General features: G+C 36.0%; 1 protein-coding gene across 2 annotated transcripts in view; it reads right to left on the reverse strand.

Moving 5' to 3' along the window:
* runx1t1 (RUNX1 partner transcriptional co-repressor 1) overlaps positions 1 to 24039 on the reverse strand; it is a 78688-nt gene that overhangs the window by 15414 nt on the left and 39235 nt on the right. For both annotated transcript variants that reach the window (XM_038288709.1, XM_038288708.1), the window contains exons 2-5: positions 13571 to 13708; positions 10695 to 10936; positions 7314 to 7403; positions 3489 to 3670 (exon numbers count right to left, since the gene is read on the reverse strand). In XM_038288709.1, the coding sequence (XP_038144637.1) occupies positions 3489 to 3670; positions 7314 to 7403; positions 10695 to 10936; positions 13571 to 13708 (652 nt within the window). The remainder of the gene's footprint in view (positions 1 to 3488; positions 3671 to 7313; positions 7404 to 10694; positions 10937 to 13570; positions 13709 to 24039) is intronic.

The raw sequence follows: 24039 nt of genomic DNA on the forward strand, positions 1-24039 counted from the left end.
TCCCTCGGTTCTCGTTTTGGGGATTTTCACTTGTTCTTCCGGAAAAAACACAAAAAGCCTTTGAGCCTCTGTAATATTTCTCTACCAGCTGCATGTTCTGTTTCCAAAGATTTCTAAGGATACTTAGATTAAAAGCCTTAAAGAGGCATGGGTACAACGTCCACCTTACATGACGATCTTGTCCAGGTCGGTATCTTGTTGTAACAGTAATCCTTGTTATATCTGCAGCCAAAAGCTTGTGCCAACAGTGGGATTTGTGCTTCGAAACTTCTATTCGTTCACTTTTGCTACTAGCAGATAATCTGTTAACTGTATCATTGGATAAAATACTAAATCAAAGCGTCATCCGTTCATCCAGAATCTTGAACAGTAAGAAACTGACTTTTTTTTTGTTTCACCTGCTCTTATGTCCAGATTAATGTCTCCTCATTTTTACTTCATCAAGGGTAAGAAAAAGATGATTAGAAAATTTTAAAACATAAAAAACACAAATAGCCTCAAAAGCTGATGGCCTAATTAGAATTGTTACTTTTGCTCTTTAAACAATATTTTTATTGGAAGTTCCCTGAAAACATCAAGAATTGCTTCGATGTGTTTAAAAATGTAAATCAAAATGGTAACTGAGTAATGTTAAGCGCTGCACCTGCATTACTGAATGCAATTTCCTTTAAGCAATAATTGAGTTTTTACAGAAATGTAATATTGTTTCACATCCATATAAATCAACCCTAATAAAAAAGTAACCAGCAAGTCAAAGATGTTGGTAAAAGTTTGCTGTAGGTCACATTTCTGTCAATGTCTGGAAGTTTCATGAGCTTTCTCCATTTTTCTAGATCTTATAGGCATGTTTTTTAGATATTTTCTGTGCGCCACATGCAGCTGTTTTAGGCCTTGTACTCTTCACTAAGTCACTTTTTCTAACTTTAAAACATGATATGACACAAGAGCCGTGCTCAAGACTGGACAGAAGTTTAGCAAAAAGATTTAAAGGCAGAAAGAATCCAAAAGAAGTCCAAAGAGCACACTGGAAGATGACCAAAAATTTTAAATGACCAAAGGAAGGGGAGTGGCTGACGTATAATTAACTGGCCTGCATAAGATAATAAAAAAAAAAAAAAGATTTTAAGGCAAGATTTTTTTAAATAGAAATTTTCTAAATTTTGGGACAATATCATCTGATAAAGAGTACATTTATATACATGTTTAAGCCAGAATGATTTGACATTTAAATACAGTTCACCTACGACTTTTATCTAAATATAAATCTATTTAATTCAGTCAAAGTCACATGCTGTTTTTGATATTTTTTTATGGATAATTATCTACAAAAAAACAGAAAAATGTAGGGGAATGATTAATAGAGATTGGCATAGCAAAAAGAAATTCAAATCTAAAGAAAGAAAAACCAAATTGATTAATTGACTTTATTAATCTCACAGTGGAGAAATTTACTAATTACATCAGTGCAAAGAGTCAAAGTAGAAGAATGTGCCATAGGAAGAATATACAGGGTTATTGCACAGGGTGTTTACATGGTTACTTACATAGATGGATATTTATATTCATAAATATAAATAAAACAAAAACAAGATTTAAGTAATTTATCCCACAGCAATATTAATATGACTCTATTGATCACTGTGCATTAAAGGAGCATTGCTAAAAATGAACCCTGTGAGCTGAAATCCCAATATTCAAATTCTGGCTTCTGCAAAGGCAGAGTATAGGTAAGCAGAAACTAGAGGTGCTTAGCCAGCCATAATGGTGCTGGAGCCTCATCTGTATGTGTTATCAGCCCATCTCCCCAGGCTCTCACACACTGAACTCACACTTTTACACTGGATACATACACTCTGTCACACGCACTCACATTCACACATAGACACTGTTTTTTTTTTTTTTCTCACTAAATACAGATGCCGCCTTGATTTTTCACTCCTCTCATATTTTCACCTCTTGCATTTACAAACGCACCTTTTTTCCAAGCCCCATTCCCCTGTGTGCCAGACGGCCTTGCAAATATGCAGGTATTACCGTAGAAAAAAACTAAAATATCCAACTATTCTGGTGTTAAAGGGGGTTGGGGTGAAGTGGGATAGGGAGGTGAATTCTTAATAACACATTCAGCAATTTTGGACCTCAGCAGATATAATATGCACATTTTCCCTTCACCTAGCCTGTTCTTTTTTTTTTTTTTTTTTTGGCCACTTGGACCTCATTTTAAAGTACAATGCTTGCATTGTACTTGTAGCCAAGCAAAAATGCACAATGACACACAAGTGTATTCAAGCTCATATCGAGAAATGTTAAAAAATATGGAATGATAAATGCCATACCTCAAATGAGACTGTAGGCTTTTATTACATGTTTATTCTAACAAACTTCTTTGTTTCACCACTAAGACATCAGCTTTATAAAGCTTCACCTTCATGGATTCAGTACTTTTCTAGTTTTTCCCAATCGTTTTCAGAAAAAGTGAAGGAATTATTGATTCCCTTTCATAAGCAATAACAAGAGTTGAAATGATTATAAAATGGGATACACACATTTCATATTTATGAATACATGCATTTATATAGAGAGTTAATTAAATCGTATAAAACTAAAAGGAGGTCTAATAGAATCTTGAATGTCAACTGTCAATCCTTTTCCAAACCAAATAGGTTTGGAGAAGAGATAATAACAAGCCATTCATTCGTTTTAGATGTGCTGGAGATAGGATGCATCTTAGTAATTTTGAGAGAACGGAGTTTGGCATGACATATAAAAAAATGAATTGAACAATAATTTAAATTGACCCACAGTTAATTAAGGTAATTTATAATTAAGAATACAATATAAATCTCAGAACAATGTCAATTGGTTGTCCCTACTACGCACCTCCCGAACCCCCCACCCCCATCGGCAAGGAATAATATAGTCTCTTGAACCCAGTATGGTGTATCCACTCTCTCCTCGTTACTAAGAAATAAATGACATTTAAGTTATTAAAAATATACATTTGTAAAGAACTCATCCATCTTTCTCCGTCTCTTCATCATGTACAAGTGTCTTGTTAGGGAGAACTGTACTTTGACTTTCCCTCTACAGCTCCCACCTATGAAACGCAGCGATGAGCAAAGACATCTAACCGAGCACATCAAGGAACCCAGTGTTGCCCTTCCTGTATGTACATTTAAACATCAGACTATTGCCTAATGTTGGCTCAGCCTGTGTTTGGGGAATAATGTAATGGCTCATTTGTATGCAGAAAGCCTCAAAGGGATTTAAACATGAGGTAAAATAACAGAGAGATGAAGAGACAGTATTGGTGACGTAAGAGAGGAACTCAGCCTTTAAATTTCGGAAAAAAGTTAACTCTCACAAATTAGACAAGGATTGTTCCTGATCGTTTTCTAATAGCACTCTTTGGACTCTCAGTTACACTGTCAGTGTAGAAAAATCCCAACAAAACCCAGAGCAATGTTCTCATTTTTGAATAAGCCTACCTGTCAGGAGTCCTTCTCTTGCCGTTTTCATTGACGTCAAGCAGGAGTTCGGAGGAATCCACCGGTGATGTGGTGCTGGTATCCAGGAGTAGCTGCTCATGTTGGGCCAGATATTGAGCTGGATTCTGCTTGGCAAGCCTGGCACAGTGCAACAGCTCTCTCTGAAGCAATGGCAGGTTAGCCTACAGGCAAGACAATCATGTATAAAAAATTAATATCCTTAAAGCAGGAATGATTTTACCTTAGTTAGTCCATTGCTACTGCCAGAGCCAGTTCTGTGCTGAACTGGTTGTTATCTTTGGATAAACTCTTTCTTGTTATATTTTGTCCCTGATCGTTATCTTAAAAGTACTAATTTGCAAAATAAAACCGAACTGATCAAGAACTCATTACAAAAGGGACAAAACAGAAGTAAAGAATTAAAACATTTTTAAGAATTCCTGCACATCACAAGCTTCATAACATAAAAACTTTAAAATACACAAATTAGTGCTCAAGAGTGTTCTTAAAATTACATTATATCTCCAATATTTCATTTTATTAGCAGGCTAAACAACACAATCAAACAGAAAGCTGTATGAAGCCAATTCAATCTCCATATGAATAACCATTGATTCAGATTACCTGAAGACAACCTCAAGTTCACTGATGATCAAACCCTCACAGCTTTACAATACCAGCGATCTATCGCTCCTCTCTGTGACATCGAGCGCATCGGCACCCTCTGTGACACATTCATTTTTAAGAACACGTCTTTTTAAATCTGCCTTCGACACGCTGTAACAGAGCGACTGTGCTCTCTTGTGAAGTTCCAGAGACATGCAGGTATGTGAGCATCCACTTCAAAGACATCTGATGGCATGTGTTTCGAGGCAAGAAGATGAAAGCATTGCATCAGAAAGGCTCTGAACAAGAGTGGCTGCTATATTAACCGGGGTGCATCGTGCCTTAGGTGAGTTAGTCTTTGTTTTTTCCTAAAAACAAAATTATTCTAAGCTTTCAGATTTTTTTTTTTAATAATGTAGTGTCTCATGTCTAGCTTTACTTGAGTTAAGATTTTCATTTTATAACCTACTTCTACTCCTCTGAGCTTTTAATCTAATCTTTGATAGGAAATGCAACAGCCCTGATTTGTTTGAAATCATTTATATTTAGATCTATAAAAATCGTCTTTATGCAGTAATAAAACAAAATGCCAGGAGCCAAAATTATTTTTATCTTCCAAAGTTAACGGTTGAGTAATAGTTTATGATCATAATTATTCTCAAATAAAAAATGAGGCTAAAATAAATGGCTTTCACCCCGGTGAACTGATCTTTTATTAATTAGAGGTCATCTTAATTGGCAGTGAGATGTGGGAGGCAATAACAAGGAGACTGAGTCAAGCAGTAAAGAGACAGGATCATTTTTTATATGATTGAGAAGGCTTTCTGTAAAGCTGCCTCAGGTTTTCCGACAAATAAAAGAAATTCAATTATTTTCAAGGGGTATGCTGCTGGAAAATATTGAAATGTGTTGGCAATTATTTATATTTCAAAATGACAGCATGGTTCCTCAAAAAATCAGATTAAGATGCACTTCAATTAATTCTCTTTTTAGTGCAATTTTCAACTGGAAATAAAAGGTAAATGCCTTACAGTACTACTATTTATACTCCTGAAACACACAAAATGAATGCATTATAGGGATTTTATATGATTATAGATTTAATATGATTGTAAATTTGTGATTAAATTTGAGGTTGAAGCTAAAGAGTTTAGTTTTCTTATTCATTTTCCCCCCTTTTGTTAATTTTCTTAAAAACTATCTTTTGCCGTAATTACAGCTGCAACTCCTTCAGTTGTCGCTAGTTTTGCATGTTGAGAGATGATTATTTTTTCCCCCATTCGTCTTAGAAAGATTGTTGAAGTCTGGCCAACATGGAAGAAATAGTCTACAATAATTTTTTTTAAGTAATTCCCAAAATTCACATTATATTTAGATCTAGGTCAATTTCTACAGATATATTTGCATTGGCCGAAGCATTCTTTTTCCTTAGTTGTATAAAAATTGTTGTTTTACTGCTGGTGAGTGAACCTCAACAAACACTCCTTAATCTGAAGCCTCTAGCAAGTTATTTTATTCCATAATTTTCCTGATTTTGCTCTTCCCTTAAACACTGGCTCGTCCTCCTACCCTGTTAAAGAGAAGTTCTCCAACATAAAGATGCTGCGACCACTCATTTTTCAGTTCTACAATAAATACCTTTGCAAGACTATGAAACTTTTCTTTCCCATTTCTAATATTTCTTGTTGCAGCTTATTCTCTCTAGCAAATGTGTTTGTTCCTCTGTTTTACAGTGCTGACACAGCCTTCAAGTTTGCCTACAAGAGCACAATAACAACTCACTAGAACTGAGAAACACTGTGGCGAATGTATGGCAGGCACCTAGCTAGTGCATCACGTCACAGGCATTGTGTGGTTTATGACAGCCTCCTTCCAGTAAGGGCTCCAAACCAATTTGTGGCTTTAGCATTAAGAAAAAGGGACAAGGGGTTCAGTGGATCTGAGATGGAGGCTGTAACTTGGAGTATGGCATTAGTGTAATGAAAAACCATAAGCATAAGCCATAAACCTGACGTACATTCTTACAACTATAACCCCGCCCCCCCCTCGAATATTGCTCCCTGATACCATATGGTAGCTAACATTAAAGGCCCTGCGGTGGGAAGACACTAAAATTAGACTGGGGAGAGATAGAGAAGGAGAGATAGTAAAAAAATAGAAGAAAGTTGCATCTTTGATTCCTCAGCCATCCCTGTGATACACTCACCATCTGGCAAGGAGAGGAAAGGGAATTGGGAAGATGGATGGATGGATGAATGGATGGAGAACAGCAGCGTGAGGTCGAAAAAGAAGGAGAGGTGAAGAGGAAAACGACAAATATAGAAAAATTTCAGTTTAAAAGAGAGTAAAAAGTGCCAAAGACTGTGACAGAAACGAGCAAGCATTATATTGAATGTTTCGCTTATTCCTGCTCCCCATCAATCAGTACCAAGCTGATATTGATCTCATCTCCACACAGAAACCAGAACATGAGCTGGACTGTGACTGCACAGTTTAAACCCTCAGTGTAAACCCCAGGCACATTTATCATGCCTGACTATCCTAACTAATCATACAACCTCTAGCACAGGCCTTTCCTCCATCTCTGCAAACTGCAGACCGCCAACATATGCAGGTATATCACACTGAATGCACCTAAATGACCACAAGTCCTCTTGTAGATACAAACACAAAAAAAAAACATCACTTTTCATTTTTATGTGTTAAGTTGGGACAGAAATGGGGGGCATGCTGCAGGTTTATGAGCATTTGATCTTTTACATTACCGGCAGCTTACAACATCAGTAGGATCTTTTTTTCAGGATGAATTTAGATGAATTGGTCACAGAGGGTGAATCTAATGGCTAGTCCTAGCAAAGGGCCAAAGCACAAAAAGACTGTTTTGAAACAACTTAGAAACTTTAAAAGTGTGATATCCGTTTTGGTGTGTGCCCCATTTGGACTAAGTGGAAGATTTAGCTTCTGGGACATGGAAAAGACTGGAAAATGACACCTGAAAGACGATTTGTCTAAAACAAAAGAAAAACCAAGAGATCCAAAAAAGAAGGGAATAAATCTGCTGAAAAATAAAGGATAACATATAGGTATAAAATGAGAATGAATATCTAAACTTAAGTGGGCCCATCTGGATCTCAGATGCCTAAATGCTTTCCAGATTCTGGTCTGTGGGACATACAGGAAAGCAGCCCCTTTGTAGTGATTGCATATTTGAATACCTACCTTCAGAAAGGGTACGACAAAAGGTCGCAGGGGGAAGTTGGTGGCTTCTTGGAGCTTGGAGTGGAATTCCTCGATGGTTAGCGTGGAATTCTGTGGGAGGAGAACAGAGAAACAAAGAGAAAACACATGACTCCATGTGGAAGGCATTAGGTGATAATATTACTTATTGGAGGCTAAGCTGTATCCTGGGCTGAAGTGAGTGTTTTGGTTTTTCTAATAGGAAGCAAATGTGGCGGACCACAGTGAACAGAGGCACACAAAACAAAGACACAAGAACTTTATATATGTTTTTAGATATATAAACGGGAGAAATTTTAAAAGTGTGTTTTTTTTATCTTTCTTAAAACTCTTAGTCTGTTTATATCATCCTGTGCACTGATTCATTTTGTTGGTAGACTACACTATATCTGTAATCACAACATTTTAATGCATTGCTGAACTTTATCTATTTACATGTTGATTTTACATTAATATTTTATTTTATCATCAGCCTGTCAAAATAATACATGTACTACATATTAAATAAAATAAGTGGAAAGTGCCCAGCTTTACCATTGGAGGACAATGGAGATTAGCATGAAGAATTTACAAAAAATATGATTGTAAAGATTTTAACTGACAAGTTATACCGGTATTGTTTTCGTTTTTTGACAGACCTCTAGATCACACTGGGACACATATAATTTTTATTTTCCAGTGCACACAAACTCCTCCGACTTCACCTCTCATCTACTGTAAAATAACAGCTTAACTCCTAATACTAGCAAAATGCCCTTACCATACCACATGTTCTGTTATAAAATCAATAAAAAAACAACTATTTATCCTGCTAGTAGTGTCCCATAACATACAACAGGTTTAAAACCTCAAATAAACTCCTAACGATGTGATTAGGAGGCTACTTTAAAGAGTTGCTAACAAAGGTCCATCAGCTTATGGATGGTCTTTAGAGATGTTATGTATGACCAATACTAATAATGGTATTTTACAAAAATTAACTAAACAGTGACATAAATAAGTACAGACATGCCTGCATTGAAAACATAACAGTAAAGAAAGTGATCTGGAATTTTTTTTTATGCTAAAAAGCTCTTTACTAGTGATGTTTTCTTTCTTATTTCTTTAGGAAATATATGAACACTTTCTGAATAAACCTTTGTGTACTTTTGTTTGCAAAACAACAATAAACAAACAAAAAAAATCCATATGTTTCTCTTCTACACAAAAACCCTCGCATTCAATTCAATTTCTTGTCCTAATTAATTGTAAAAAAAATTTATTTTTCCATCCATCCATCCATCCATCCATCCATCCATCCATCCATCCATCCATCCATCCATCCATCCATCCATCCATCCATCCATCCATCCATCCATCCATCCATCCATCCATCCATCCATCCATCCATCCATCCATCCATCCATCCATCCATTAAGCCAATATGAGTTCATAATTTCCAAATTTTTTATGAAATGTTTAACATTTGGTTTCACCTCCCAGGTTTTGTCTGGCTTTCATGTTCTGTAAAATGTCATGAAAACATTTAATGAGTCCTAGAGACTTTTGAGTTAAATGTTTTCAGTTAGTCTCTCAGTCGGTAAAAAACAGTATTATTTGCTGCCGTTCTGCTTTCTTTTTTAAGTTTAAAGTTATTGTACTTAGTTTTTATATTGCAAGACTGAATAGAGCCCCTGCAGGGTCCTACTTCAGAGCAGACGGAGTATGTCTGAAAAAACAAAAGAGAAGCTTGCAGTGAAACTAAGCTTACTTCATTAAGCCTGTCCTTCGGTTTCATCACAAATGCTAATTTCTTTTTCTTGCTTCAGCTTATTGTTTTTGTTTTGTTTATTGTTGCAAAAATATCCCTTTATGTGTTTATACCTGTATTGTTATTGTGCTGTTACATGAGCCCTCATGTAATCCCTTCCAAATCGACATCTTCAAAAGACTTAAATCTATCTTCTATTGTTTCCAAGTTAATGACTGATGACAGTACTTTCCATTTCAGCATCAAAAACAGAAGTAAACAGAGGGACTGAACATGCACGCTTGAGAGTGAAAAATAACATCCAAACCAGTGAGAGAAAAGAAGAATCAAGTGAGACAGAAAATGTAGGAAAAAAAAAAAAAGCAGACGCCATTATTTTTGTCTCTTCACACTCTGAATTATTTCCCAGACCTGAGTTTTGTTACATTAAGCCTTACATCTGTTTGCCCAGATTGCGTCGGGGCTGTTCTTGACAGCTAGTGAAACCTCCTGAGCCTCCGTCTTTCCCTCTTCCCTGCACGCAACCGGCTAATTAACAGTGTCACTCTTTTCAATAAGGCAGGAGGAGGGACACGGAGATGGTGATAGGAGAGATAAAACAGGGGGAAAACAGAGAGATACGGCAGGGAGGTGTACCAGCCAAAAGGACACAGGAGAGGCATGTGCATATGGAGACGTTGAGAAAAATAAACAGAAAAGCCAAAAACAGGTTATACTCTGTGTGGCTAATTAAGAAAATACCCCCCCTCACCACCCTATCTCCTCTGCCTCCTCCTCTTTTTTGCACAACATTCAATCACTATTTCTGTATCCCCCCCGCTCATTAAGCTCAAATCTTCTCTGATCGCAGCCTTGATATATCCATGTCAGCTAAGCTACAAAACACATCTGTTTTTATTTCATCTCATTTGGATGAAAGTGTTTTTATGTTTGGGGGCTTTATTTGTGCAACACTGGGGGTCTAGTTAGCTGGAACACTGTTTTCTTGCTAAGTAGATTCAACTGTACCAAGCTTTTCACTGAATTTACACACTGTTATATAAGCAGCTTAATAAAGGTGATTTTTTTTTACCTCATTTGCCACTTTAAATGTTGAATTTACCAATTCATTGTATATCAAGAAAAAGGAACCATCATTATTTAATAATCCATCAAAAATACTTTCAAATAACTGTATAGAAAGTCTATATTCACTTTTTTCACTGAACTGAATATGGAAGCTATGCCACACCAGTCATGTATGAAATCAGACCAACTAGAACATTAAACAAAAAATGTGTATTAAAATAGATTTGTCATGTAATGTATTGAATAGGAGAAGTAAGTGATCCCCAGATCTTTAATATGAGAGAAGTTCAAATAAGGTTGAAGTAAAAATATGTAACAGTTAATTTATATTGCTGCTTTACAACCGTCAAAAAAAAAACCACAGAAGACATTTCTAGATTGCTTTACATCTGTAATTAAAGCTAGTCCTGACTTATGAAGAGTAGCACATCTTTATATACTTTGTTCTTTGAGATAATCAAAACATGTCATTACTGTTCTCCAAATTCAGTTATTCTGGAAGTCTTCTAAAATTTCGACTGTTTACATATCAGGAAGCTTCTTACCACTAGTCCCAGTACTAGTGTGCGGACTCGCTCCCCAATTTCTGGTGAGATGTCGTTCCCAAACTGCTGAAGAGTGGTGAGGAAACGCTTGAGCTTGCTGAGCTGCCGGGCCCCACAAGCCGGTGGCAGCTGCTGGTTCGCAAGCGAAGATGAGGAGGACGAGCTGGGGCCGTTGCTGTAGCCATTAGGAGGAGATGGCGCACCGTTGAGCGCTGTTGGGGAGTGACTACTGCCATTCGTCACTACATTAAAAAAGGGACATAAAGTTATTTTTAACAGTTCTAATAAATACATTTTTTGAAATTAGTCTTTGAAATAACTTATTTGATTCCATGAATAAAACTGTGCTTAAGGCACTTTTTAGTGTGAATACCAGTCAGTACTGGATAATAGGTACTCCAATTCATTAAGATCTATTTTTCCCTCTTCACTTTCCAGTTTTGTTTCCACTTTTTAATCATTTGTGCTTTTTTGATCCCTTTATTTATTCCCAAAGAAAAGCATATGTAGACATTTCACCTCCTTCTCCCTTTTCCCTCTCCTCTCCAGTCTAAACTAGCTGGGACAGTTGGACCCCCAGTAGCGTGAGGCTATGGGAGTTGTGTGTCATTGTTGATGTTGGGGGAGTTGATGTACAAAGACGTACAGGGCAACATAAAGCTCTCTCTTTAATGAGATTAGTTCCTGGCTAGCGATACACTCACTCCCCCTCTGGCCGCCATCCAAGGTCGCCACTGTAAAAAGACGAGATACTCAAACTGCATCTGGTGACAATTATGGCGGATGAAAATCAAAGCGCACAGCTTTGTTAAAACCTTTGGCATCGGTAATGAGAGAGCCAGGCCTTTCCTCCCTGGTTGCACGAAAGCATCAACGTTAATTGTGGGGAGCAAATGTGCGCAGCAGAAAGAGACAGAAAGACGAATAAATTTAGTTCAAGGGACAAGAAAGGTCTGAAGCTGGAAAAGAACAAAACAGAGCCTCTGTCACAGATTAGAAGGAGCACAGCTAAGACAGACTTGAGAGCTTTCTGAGCCACACGGCTTCAGATTCCTTGATTCTAGTACTCTTCAGGAAAAGTGGTTAAGTATCTACTTCTGAGACAATACAAGGGTGTAATTTGCTCATCACCAGCAATGTGAGCATCGTGGCAAAGCTCCAACAACTTGTAAGCGTGGGTGTTAATGAACTAGCTGAGGGAGCTCTTTGCCTTTCGGAAAAAAAGACTCAATTCAACTTGATAAGTAGATCTTAAGATGCTGTTAACCCCTTTTTGTTATTTACATACTTTAGGTACCTACTCAAGAGAGGGCAACTGTGGAGCTGTTCTGTGCTAGAGTGAGTTCATCTGTACACGTTCTTGAAAATGAGGTCAAATTAAAAGCGCTGTTCAGCTTAAAGGTGGTTTTACCTTAGAGCTGGCTTAAAGTTGTGCTGTTATTTAAGGCTTAATTAAAAATTATTGCTTCAAAATTCCAGAAAGTTAGATGGTGAGATGGCAGAAAGAAATAAGGCCTTAATACAGTTTTAACGTCATGCTCACATTTCATTTCCCAGTGTTTCAATTTTGTCCTCATAAACAGTCTATTTTGTATTTATTTGTTTAAACTACATTTCAGATCATCCTTCTGGGCAGTTGTTTTTAACTAAATCTACTGTAGAGAGAGAGAGAGTCATACAACTGCTCACGTCTCATACATATGGTTTAATATAATTCTAGAGTCATGCTCAATAAACATTATAATGAGGCTCATTTGTCAGATTGAAAGTGCTTTTTGACAGTAAAAACCATTATACAGGTTTAAATCATATTTCTTTCCTAAACCCATATTTACAACCCTGTACCTTTTTATATTTTTTTTATTCTTCCAGACCTTAATATCCTTATAATTAAAAAAACTATTTTCTGAGTGCCATTAATCTATATAATATTCTTTATTTAGATAACAGAGTTTTGAAATAAAGTACGTTTTTAATAATATTTGTTAATTAAAAATCACCATACAGTATATTGTATTCTGAAGCTTATATAATAAATTAAATAAACACTCCGTCAAATTAATTTCATTTTGATCCAGCTGCTTATAAAATATTAGGGATTATGATCCCTGATCTTATAGAATATTCTAAGTTAAATGTTAAGGTAGGGATAAGCAAAGACTTTAAAAAACTCTACTCTTTCACACTATTATTGTTTAAATTTTCATTTCCCTTTTGTTTTACAAAAAAAAAAAACTATAAGAAATACAGTTTAAAAACTACAGTTTTTATTTTATATAATCTTTTCTGGGAATTGACCTTGATTAAAAGAGGAACTAAATAAAAGCTGTGAAATTATGGTTGCATAACATTACAGATCCTGACACCCTAAGCAATGAAAATATAAAAGCTTCTGATGCTAAATAATGACGAATTGCAAGATTTTGAGTTCATATCTAAGAAAAAGATTGATGGACTGGCATAGCTCTGGACAATAGAAGAGCATAGACAACATTGATGAAAACAATCCAGATTTTTTTCAAAAAATTCAATCTTTATATACAATAAATTTAACATACAATAAAATCAATCTTTATCCCATCCTTTAGGTCAATATTAAGGAATTGGAGTTGTATAATTCATATACCGGTAGTAAATTTTAGGAAGATGATCAAAATGACTTTAAATCAATGTTGTTCGGAAAAGCACGGTGAGATTACGGTAACAAAATCGCTAAAATAAGAAAGAAAGAGCTAAACAATATTTTTTATATTATAACTGAAGTTCTTTAACTTCAGCCCCTGTCAAAGAGTTTTAACCTTTTATTACACTCATTTGCATTAGAGAAAGAAAAAGTTTAGAGGTTATAGGTTATAAAAATATTCTGCATCACTCACATGTAGTGGGCGTGTACGAGCTGTTTCGGGGGGCCCCTTGTGTACTGGGTGGAGGTGGCATGGTAGGGGGCGTCAACCTGGACTGTGCCTTGACATCCGCAGGTGAGTCGGGCATGGTGGAACGCTTCCCAGTGCGATCTGATGAAAGACAAAAAGCAGATTTAGAAATAAAAACACTGCTTGGTTAAATAAATCCATCTTAATGTAAGTCAAAGAGTTGAATTCACGATAAAGGCTGCAGGGAATGCTAGACACAAGGAATCTTGGCCTTACCCTGTGCATACAGCATATGAAGCGCTCTATTAGCTTTAATACATTTTCCTTTAAAGTTAAATGATGAATTTGATCCACAACCTAACACAGGTCTCAGTCGAACATCATCTGTACCACCCAAACCAATCACACTGTTCCAAACAGGCACCCACTTTCACAGAACCACCAACTACCTCTACCCAAAGACAACATTGCCTATTAAAATCTAGAATGCTTTTTCCACAGTTTAATTTCTGTATCTCTGTAAATTATATTCACATCTGCTCAGAAAAAAAGGACAGTTCACAGATAGAATTCATTATCACAACCAAAACATTTTTGCTGGTACGCCTGTTTTCACTTAATTCAGCTGCTGGCTCTTCAGCCGATAACATAACATATTGAATATATGGGAACAACAACAAGACCTTATCAGAGTCCTGCAGTGGGCACAAGGACAGATCGCGCATTGTGCAAGCTGATACTAAACTTCTTTCTGCAAAAAGCTGTAACAAGCTTGTCACTGAGTCAAAAGACTATTATCAAACCATGTCTGTGTGGCACATTTTGGAAAGAAATAATAAAAAGGACCAATGAAAAGGAAGGTGAGGGAGAAAAGAAAAGGAGGAGAGGGTGAGTTGCAAAGTTAACCAAAAGTACAATTTTGTTACAATAAGAACATTTCTGTAGCCCTGGAGTAAAAAAAGTCAAACAAATAGTCTCTGAAATCAAATGACATATTATTTACAAAAAGGGTTGAATTTTGTTGGGTTTTTTTGTCAATAGGCTCTCAATGTTTAGAAATGTATGTTTTTTCCTCTGCTGAATTTCCTTGTTTGGCTCCATAGTGTCATTCTGTCGAGCTTAGGTGAAATGAAAAAGGCTGTATAGTCTGAGCCTATTAGCTTCATACCTTGATGCAGGCAGCCAAGGTACGCCATGACTAAATATTTTAGTCACACTTACTTGGCTTTCAGCATGCAGCCAGGCAAGTGGTAGAGATGTCACTTTTAAAAACGAACTGCAGCTCTGTTTTCCACCCAACCTTTTAGAGAATATTTGTTTATCCTAAAGTGCATATCGACCTGCTGCAAGTAGAGGGGGGAAAAGAATGATGCAACTGTGTTGAACGAATCGAGAATGTCAAGCAATTTGCATGATATGTGAATACTAGTCAAGAGTGAAGGGTTACATCCAGCTGGACAATCAGAAAACAATAAAAAAATTGTCATGTGTCTGAACATAAATCTCTTTAAGACATTTAAAAAATGCGAAAAGAGTTGTATTTTTTGCAGCTGGGCATATAATTTTCCCTAATATCAGAGTTATATGACTGTTGAAGGCAAACTGGTTTGAAAACTCTCCAGCATACAGTTCAAATTTAATCAGTTTGAGCTTTTTTTTAATTAAGACCCTGAGATGATCAAATGCAGCCTAGATTTAATAAATCTGAAACAATATTATTAGCAAAGCATAAAAAGCACCACGGTCCCTTTCCAAAATGAGTTCTGCCCACTGTAACTTACAGTGGACTAGATAATATTTAGAGTAGGGTTGCAACTAACGAATATTTTGCAAATTGATTCATCTGCTTTCTGATTTTCCGACTTTTTACGAAATTAAACAAGGTGAAACTAAATCTTTTCCACTTGGGGATTTCTGAATAGAGCATATTGACAGATGAAACAGATTATTTTCTTAAAAGTAAAATGTTTATATAATTTTTTACAATTTTGGTATAATTACTGCTCTAAGTGGGTTTCCCATCACCTACAGGCATGTTTTACAGTCTCTATACTCCAGTTAATGATTAATTGATTAATAAATTAATTGACGAATATTTCAATAATTGATTAATCACGATTAATCCCTTTAATTGCTTCAGCCTAATTTAGAATGATGCACAATCAATGCATAGTCAACCTCAAACCTATAAACACCTTAATGTTCATAATTTAATACGCTATGCTGTCAAAACTAGGTACAGAATTTCTATCAACACTACCTAATATAATAATATAATAAGCGGTGAAGCGAAAGAACAAGTGGTGGCAACAAAAGGGGGGAATAAAGAAAAAAAGGTCATGAAGGGACACAGTCTATCTCCTTAATATTCACCAACCAACCAGGCCAGCAGTGAAGCTTTACCTTTCTAATTGCTCCATGGTAAACATTCCTTGGGTATTTATTTATCTAATTTCAGCAGAAAGCTAGAAGAAATAAATCTAGCCTCTGGTAGCCTACTAACGCCGCCTACAACTTGATCTGTAAAAATACAAGGTCATTAAAAAAAGATGTTTGGGAGTCAGGCCCCAAGGTAATTCATCATTTCCCCGTCAAACAAGTACGACCTCATGCTGTATGTGCTTAACGGGCCAATTAAACTGCGTAGCCACTGTTTCACACATGGTTTTGCTTATTCAGTTTCAATATACGGTTGAGCTCATGCTGCTAATTGTTCTGTGTATTGCTTTTTCTGATTGTGTGGTTATCATCTTGTGCCAGTTCATCTGTGCCTCTCAAAAAGAGGAGTTGAAAATCAGCATTTATTTAATTTAACCTTTATCGGATAATCTAAAAATTGACTGACAAATTGGTTTCAAACATTGCGGTACAATTTAAATGAACCCTTAATGTCTCCAAAGTAAGGAAAAACCTGTGACACAATCGAGTAGAATGCTGATCATGTTTGAAAAATGTTTTAAATATACCATTTTGGGTCCGTCCAGGAATAAGGAACTGGATTTTTCACGAGAAGCAGTAAAGAAAATCAATACAATCAATACAAGATTCAAAAATAAAAGGTAAGAAGCTCTTATTGCTTTTGTGGTCCAAAATGAGTAAGCATATGATTTAATCTGGACTTATGTAGTCTTGCGAGAAAGAAAAATAATATTTACTTCCTACTCTGCCCTTTTAATTCTGCCTTAGGCTATCCTCTGTGGTGTCAATGCTTATGTATGGTATGACTAAGTATTTTTGACTTTAGTGAAAAAAAAAAATGCAACCAATTTTCAAAACAATTTATCCATCCATCCATTTTTTCACGCTTTATGCCAAGGGGGGATTGTGAGGGGTGCTGGTGCCTATCCCCTGGACAGGTCGCCAGTACATCACAGGGCAACGCGAGACACACAAGACAAGCAACCATTTACACACACACTAACACCAATTATAATTTAAATTATCTGAATTTTTATATTTTCCTGTTCATAAATGTGAAAAATACAGATAACAACAGAGAAACTAATGTCCTCAATATAAAAACACCGCCTGTTTATGTTACTCTGTGCAAAATATATAACGAAACTTGAAGAATACTTTAAGCAGAATGCTTGAGCTCTGAAATTCAGTTGAACTGCTGCATAGAGCTGCAGTTCAGCCTTTCAATTGAAACTCATCGGCATACCCCCAGGTGTAGAAGATCAAGGATAAGCAACGAGTTAGTGTGAAAAATCGAGCACACCCTCCTTCAAACAATAACACATTCTCACACACATGAACCACGTAGCTTACAAACAGCACCGTCTCCGGGACTGATTTGATCGGGCGCACTACACGGCATGTAAGTGGAATAAAATCAATGCCTTCATACTAACCAACAAGGCCTGTGGCGTCCATTCGCCATCCAATTGCCATGCTTCTTGAATCAATAGCAATTCTCCATCTACAAAATCATTTGGAGAAAAAATATATCACACAACTAAAACGCATGATTGAAACCAGCTCACGCTCTGTATGTTTGCAGCAATTCTTTTATCCATAAATACGAAATGCATATTTCAGGACATGAGCAGACAAACAATCAGACAGGCACTCATTTTATTATAACAATAGGGGATGTCTAAACCGCATGAAGTACTTGCTTCTGCATGCATAATTCAGAAGCAAAAAGCAACCTTAAACAACCTTGAAATGTGGAGCATCTTGTCCAGTCTAATGCATCAGTTAAAAGTTAATGGCCAACTGCACATCTATTGGGCATTTATTAGTCCTGTTACTGTCCTGCCTGCATAAAATCATAAAGAAAGCAAGCTATAGATCTGTGGCTAATCGATGGCAGTCCAGGACAGACAAGTATCGATGTGTGGAGCCTTAATGGGGGGAGATGCTTTGACTTTTCCTAACTCACATTACGACTTCTCAGAAGTGCTTTTGTCTAGCAGTTAATGGATTGAAGAGGATGAGAACAGTTGTTGAAGAGGCAGCAATTAGATATAAGAGAACAGAATAGTCCTCAATGTGTTGATTCACTTGTGTAGACTGAGGTGCTAAAGCTATCGATCACGCCTCGGGATGACAGAGATAAATGTCTCACATTAGCCCCTTCTTTCACTTTTTTAATTTATTTTTTTTATTGGGGGTTAAAAAAGCTTTTAGCACAAATATTGTTAGACAAGGTGGTTTGAATGGTACTCAGGAGATTTTAAGTGCTGTGTTTGTGTCTCATTGCATATTGTTTCCTGTCTATCATAATTTGGCAGAGATATGATGTTCAAATTGAATCGCTAACTTCCCAAGGCTTTACAATCATCCTATTAAGAACAAAAAAAGGCATCTTTTAAATTACATTTTATACAAACCATATAGTATATTTTTATCTGCCTGTTTTGTCCCATTTTGACAGACTAGTTTTGACATGTTTTGACTAGATTTGACTTAACTAGTTAACCTGTGATCATAACCATTATTTCTTATGAGTGAAGCTTTACAAACCATAAAAGATTAAATAGAGCATTTCATTGATTCTGCATTACTACCTTTTTTTTACTTGTTTGTTTTTAGCATCAACTTCCATTTCTAGGTATGAATGAAGGTAAAACTTTAGCAATGGAGGTGTATTTTCGATACTACTTCTTATCAGCAATTTCCAGGTCACAAAAGTAAATACCACAAAATAAAAGTCCCCATTCCATCTAAGCAAATGTTTTTCGACCACAAAATATCTTATCTATTAACAGAGGTTTAAAAATGGGATCATAATCTGGCCAGATATCAAATTGAAAAGATTTTTTTTATAAGAAGTCTTCAAAAAAACAAATATAATAATTCAAATTACACAATAATATATCATTTTGAATTATATAACATTAACTAACAAAGAATATAGAATTATAGATGGGTATAAAGTTGTCTACAGCTACAAAATTAAATTGGGTGCAGACCAAATAGGTATGAAATAGTGGACAAAACTGGTAGTAGGGCAGTTCGACCTGCAGTAACTCCTTAAAGAAATCAGGTCATGTTGTTTTTGATTTAATGAAAGTTGCCTGGAACATGTAGGAGAGGGAGTTTTTTCTTTTGCCTTTTAACAGAGTTAAAATACAGACTTGGTTCTGAGATACTAAAAGTTGGATTTGCTTTCTGCAGTGACAGGTTTGGGAACCTCTGTCCTTGAGAAATCCCCAGCAACTATAGTTAGGTCCACAGAGCAAAATGCTAACCTGCCTGAAATCACCTCGACCAATATATAAAATATAAAAATTGAAGTAAATTTCAGGTTGTTTGGGTATTCAAGGTCTTTAATCAATCCTGGAAATAAGGCAGAGCCCCAGACAACTACCTGCCAATCACAAATATGTCTTTACACTTACATCACCCAGTTCCCGTTGTCCACGATTACGTGATCCTCGCTGTTTGCAAAATCTCGCCCGCTTTCTTTTCCCTGCTCCTTTTTTCCCCTCCCTGTTGCCTGTGCTTCTCTTTTAGCCAAGCTCAAAGAAAAAGATTTTTATCCCCCCGCTGACTTGAGATTCATGCCTTTTCCAACATTACATGCAAGTTACATCACTTGCCTAAAACAAGGTTGTTGCAACGAACGATATCTAGAAGAGCGTGGTCCCTGAGAAACAGTTCACAGTGGTATAGATAGGACTATACTAACCCATTTCTGAAGGGGGAAAAAACAATATTATATCAAACTTGTATAGGTTTCATCATCCTTCTCAAGCCAGAGGTCATTTTATATTTAAATCAGTTTGTGATAAGAGACAACATTGCGTAACTCTTTTACGTTTTACGTAAAAGATTACGTTTTAAAAGAAAAAAAAAAAGACTTCAACAGTGGTAATTGCCTTTGCCTGTTTATGAAACAACATGTACATGTAAACTGTGATTAAAGACTAAGATGATAATCTGCCACTTGAGATTACTTAACCTGACAAACCAGACAGAGAGAGAAATTGACACTGTAGCACAGAAAATAAAATTTTTGGGAAATATTTTGTTGGTGGTGGCAACATTAATAGTGTTCTGGTCAGTGTGTGGGCATACAGTATGAATGAGTCAGTTATACATAAGTTAGCATTTTTGCTTGAATTTCATCCAGGACTAATTTACAGATGTAGCAGTTGCACACATCCTACAGTAACATGTTAACTCAAATATCACTTAAAAGTTGTTCATGAATTTCTCTTGCTTTCTTAATTAAAACATTATATGTATCTACCATGAAAATGTATAAATAGATTATCAATACTAAGTTTAAAAACTCTAATTTAAGATCTGTCAATATAAAAAGAAAATCCCAGTGGAACTTTTCATTATCAGTCCATCAGCACGCTTAAAAAAAACTTTCTAAAAGCATGACAAATTAAAATTTGTTTAAAAAGTTTCTGCAACTTTTTTGTTTTGAAGAAACCAGATACAGTCTCATCTAGGTTCACATTTTTTTAATGCGCAATCCAAAAGTTAAAGCTTTATTTATGAAGAAAATGTTTATATATCACTTTCCTAGTAACTCAAAAACCTACATTTGTAATGAAGTAAAGTGAAATATCAAAATACTAATGCTTTCATTATGAAGGCATTTAAATAATATTAAAGATAAATTATTGAAAAGATTAAACCAGTCATTAGATGCTGAATATACTATATTAAATACAGCATTCAAATGAAAAAAAGGGGTCCCAAATTAAATTCTGCCTCGCTTGGTCCTGTCATGCAATCCTTATGTGTCAGTTATGCTCACACTGATGTGTTAGTGACAGATCCCCCAAAGCAGAATAAATCCTTCACTAATGTTTATAACATGGCAGTGTTGTACAGAATGAAGCCTAAGAATCTGCAAAATCAACACAACCCCCCTACCACCACCAAACCCAAAAAACACACACACACACTCACAGTGCGCCATAATGTGTGAAGAGACACAACAGGTAATGGAACGATGAAGCGATAGTGAGATGGTGTGATAGAGGCTTGTGATTACGCTGTGTGCTGGCTGCTTGCAGATTTAGAGAGAAGGGGTGCCAGACACAAGAGACAGTGGGGAGAACGAAAGGCCAGGTGTATTAAAGAAGCATCACAGGGGGAAAGGTACACTAATTGAGATTCAGACTGAGTATGCATAGAAACGGGAGCGATCTATCTGCATGCAAGAGTAATACCAGACATACACAGTCACTCACACAAACACCCAGCCAGATGGAGCAGTATGCAGAGCATGTCCCATCAAACTCCACCCGCTTGTCAAGAAGATATATGGATGCAACGCCTTACTGCAACCCCACAAAACAACACACAAACACACAGCTGCAAGCACGCACAGTACTAAAAAAAACAGCAAAACCTTCTGCACCCCCCCTCTCATAAACCCACACATAGATGTAATTGCCATCATATTTTTTATTTTGTCTCCCTAGCGGATTCAGGGTTTAGAGAGAAACATAAGCCTGAGTGCTTTTTCCTTCCTTTAATCCTTTTTGTACCTTTTATCTATGTTTTCCTTACTTTCCAAATTTGTGAAATGAAAATTATGCAGAGTTGGAAATCATCCACTGCTGCTGGGGTGCCTCCCAGCAAACTTACACTAATTGATACTGGTATATGGGCCACAATACAGTTTCCTTTTGTACTTGAATTAGTTTAAGTTTTATTATATATTTGCTCTAGATACTCCTTTGAAGCCTCCTAATAGAAACATTCCTTTAAGATGTTCACTTTCTGTGCACAATGAGCAAAGACAAAAAACAAACAAAAAAACAGATTTTGATATTTGTTCTCTTCTGCATAATGAGAATTCGATACCAGTGTGATAATAAAACTGTAATACAGAAGGGTCAATTATATATAATGTATGGTGCCAGTCTTTTAGCCTACGATTCTATCAGCTTTACATGTGTAGACACAGAAGTTTTTGCATCTTCTTCTTTACCAATTGAGTTAAGCTACGGCCAATTAGATCAATAACATATGTAAAACGTAGCATTTGATTAATGCTATATTTTTCAGATCTGCTCCTCCAATCTTGCCATTTACAGAAACATTGTCACTCATGTCACTACAAGCATCCTCTTTACATGATACTTTGACCCCCATGTTTTGTCATGGAGCTTTGTTTATTTGCATATAGGCAAAGAAAATTCAATTATGGTTTAATGTGACCGGATATTCCTCTCCCATGTTTGCAATTTCTACATAAATATCAAACTAAAATGGTGGCTTATTATGGCTTTCTTTCAACAGTTGATTTCTTCTCGCCACTCCTGTTTTTTAGGAAATAAGACTTATAGCTATCCTGTCAAACGTTCCTTCCTATGAGCTGTGCATGTTGGTTGCTCCTCTAGGGTTCCCAGTGCTTTTGGGCTGCTTTTCTTATTAATGTTGTCCTTGTCCACGTCTTTGCAGTTTTACAACAGTTCCCAGGTTTTTACATTTGTAGATGATGGAATTTAAATTTTTCTGGGAGATCTCCAAATATTACATTCTTTTTTAAAACTTGTTTAAACTTCATCAGTATTCCATTCCTGGCGTCTGCTCCTCTGTCTCTAAGATGCTGTGTGTTTACCGAAAAAAAAAAAGAAAAAACTTTCTGAGATCTTCACATACTGGCTGAAATTATTTGGTGATTCAATTACAAACAGCTGAACTCTATTTATCTGGTAGGGTTGATTTCATTTAGTGTCAGAGTAAAAAGGATTCAATACAAATTTCATGTTGTATTTAAACATATTTGAAAAACATACACTGACATTTCTATGTATAGAATAAAATAAAGTAAAACCAAAAAACCTCATGATTTGCTTTGCAAGGAATAAAAAAATAAAAACACTTTTTTTCAGATTTTTCATAAAACTTCTTATACCAGGAGTAAAGGTGACTTGAATCACATGCTAATGGTCTAAGGGGACAATAGATCTTCTGCTTATTAGTGCTGACTCTCCTCTAAGGCACCCGACTTATCTGAATGTTGCTTAAGAGGAACATAAGGAGATTTTTCAAACCATACTCAGAGGTCTGAACACCTTCTGTTCAAGCCCACAAACAATGACACACACATGGCTGCACACATGCATTTCCTGCAAAATAGGCAACACATTCCCACAAACATGCTGGACAGTAAAACATGTGGTGAATAACACCGTAACACCTCCTTTATTGAAAAAAAAAAACAACAACCAAAAACTGGTAAACAACAGATTTATAGTAAAATCTGTTTCACCCATCTGTTGAAATAAAGTCTCAGTAGCAAAAAGAGAGGAGATAAGAATTTAAAAACAATAAAATGATTCATGCATCCTCTCCATTGGAGCACACTCCTACCACATCTTTCTGCAATGCCGACTTGAACTGTGATGTGTTGCGGAGGAAATGAAAAACAAAGAACCGAGGTACAGAAATAAAGTAAATAAAATAAAAGAGAAAAGTTTCAGAAAGATCAAGAAAACTGATGGAAAGAACAAGATGGAGAAATGGAAATATTTTTGTTGAGTTATTCTAAATGAAACAGAACATAAACCAGCACTAATAGTAAAACTTCAAGGAAAAATCATCTACTATATCAAATATAAAACAAAGTATAATTAGATTTAATTCCTTATTTCTGTAATATTAAGCAATATTCCTACAATTTACAAGTGCGGTACCTTTCAATCTTATTTACAAATAGAATAAACTCAGCCTTCACTTTGAAGCAAGACTATATGTTAAATCCCTTATAGATCCACTAAATATTATATACTTGTCTAACTATCGTCTGTGTTGTGTTTCAGGTCTATTGAAGCACATTTAGATTAGGTAAATAATTATCCAGTATTGGATAACTGTAATCGGATTTTTTAAAGAATTCTGCAGCATGAGTACCGCAGCTCTATTGGGAACCTGTGCGCCACAGCTAAACCATTTACAAAAGTGATACTGGAATCCCAGCAGTGATTTCTACACCGATGATCTGACCTCAGTTAGAAGGTGCAAGGGAGCTTTTTCAATATAAAAAC

The sequence above is a fragment of the Cyprinodon tularosa genome, unplaced genomic scaffold, assembly GCF_016077235.1.
Source record: "Cyprinodon tularosa strain WSP-4 unplaced genomic scaffold, ASM1607723v1 ctg26, whole genome shotgun sequence".
Lineage (NCBI taxonomy): Eukaryota > Metazoa > Chordata > Actinopteri > Cyprinodontiformes > Cyprinodontidae > Cyprinodon > Cyprinodon tularosa.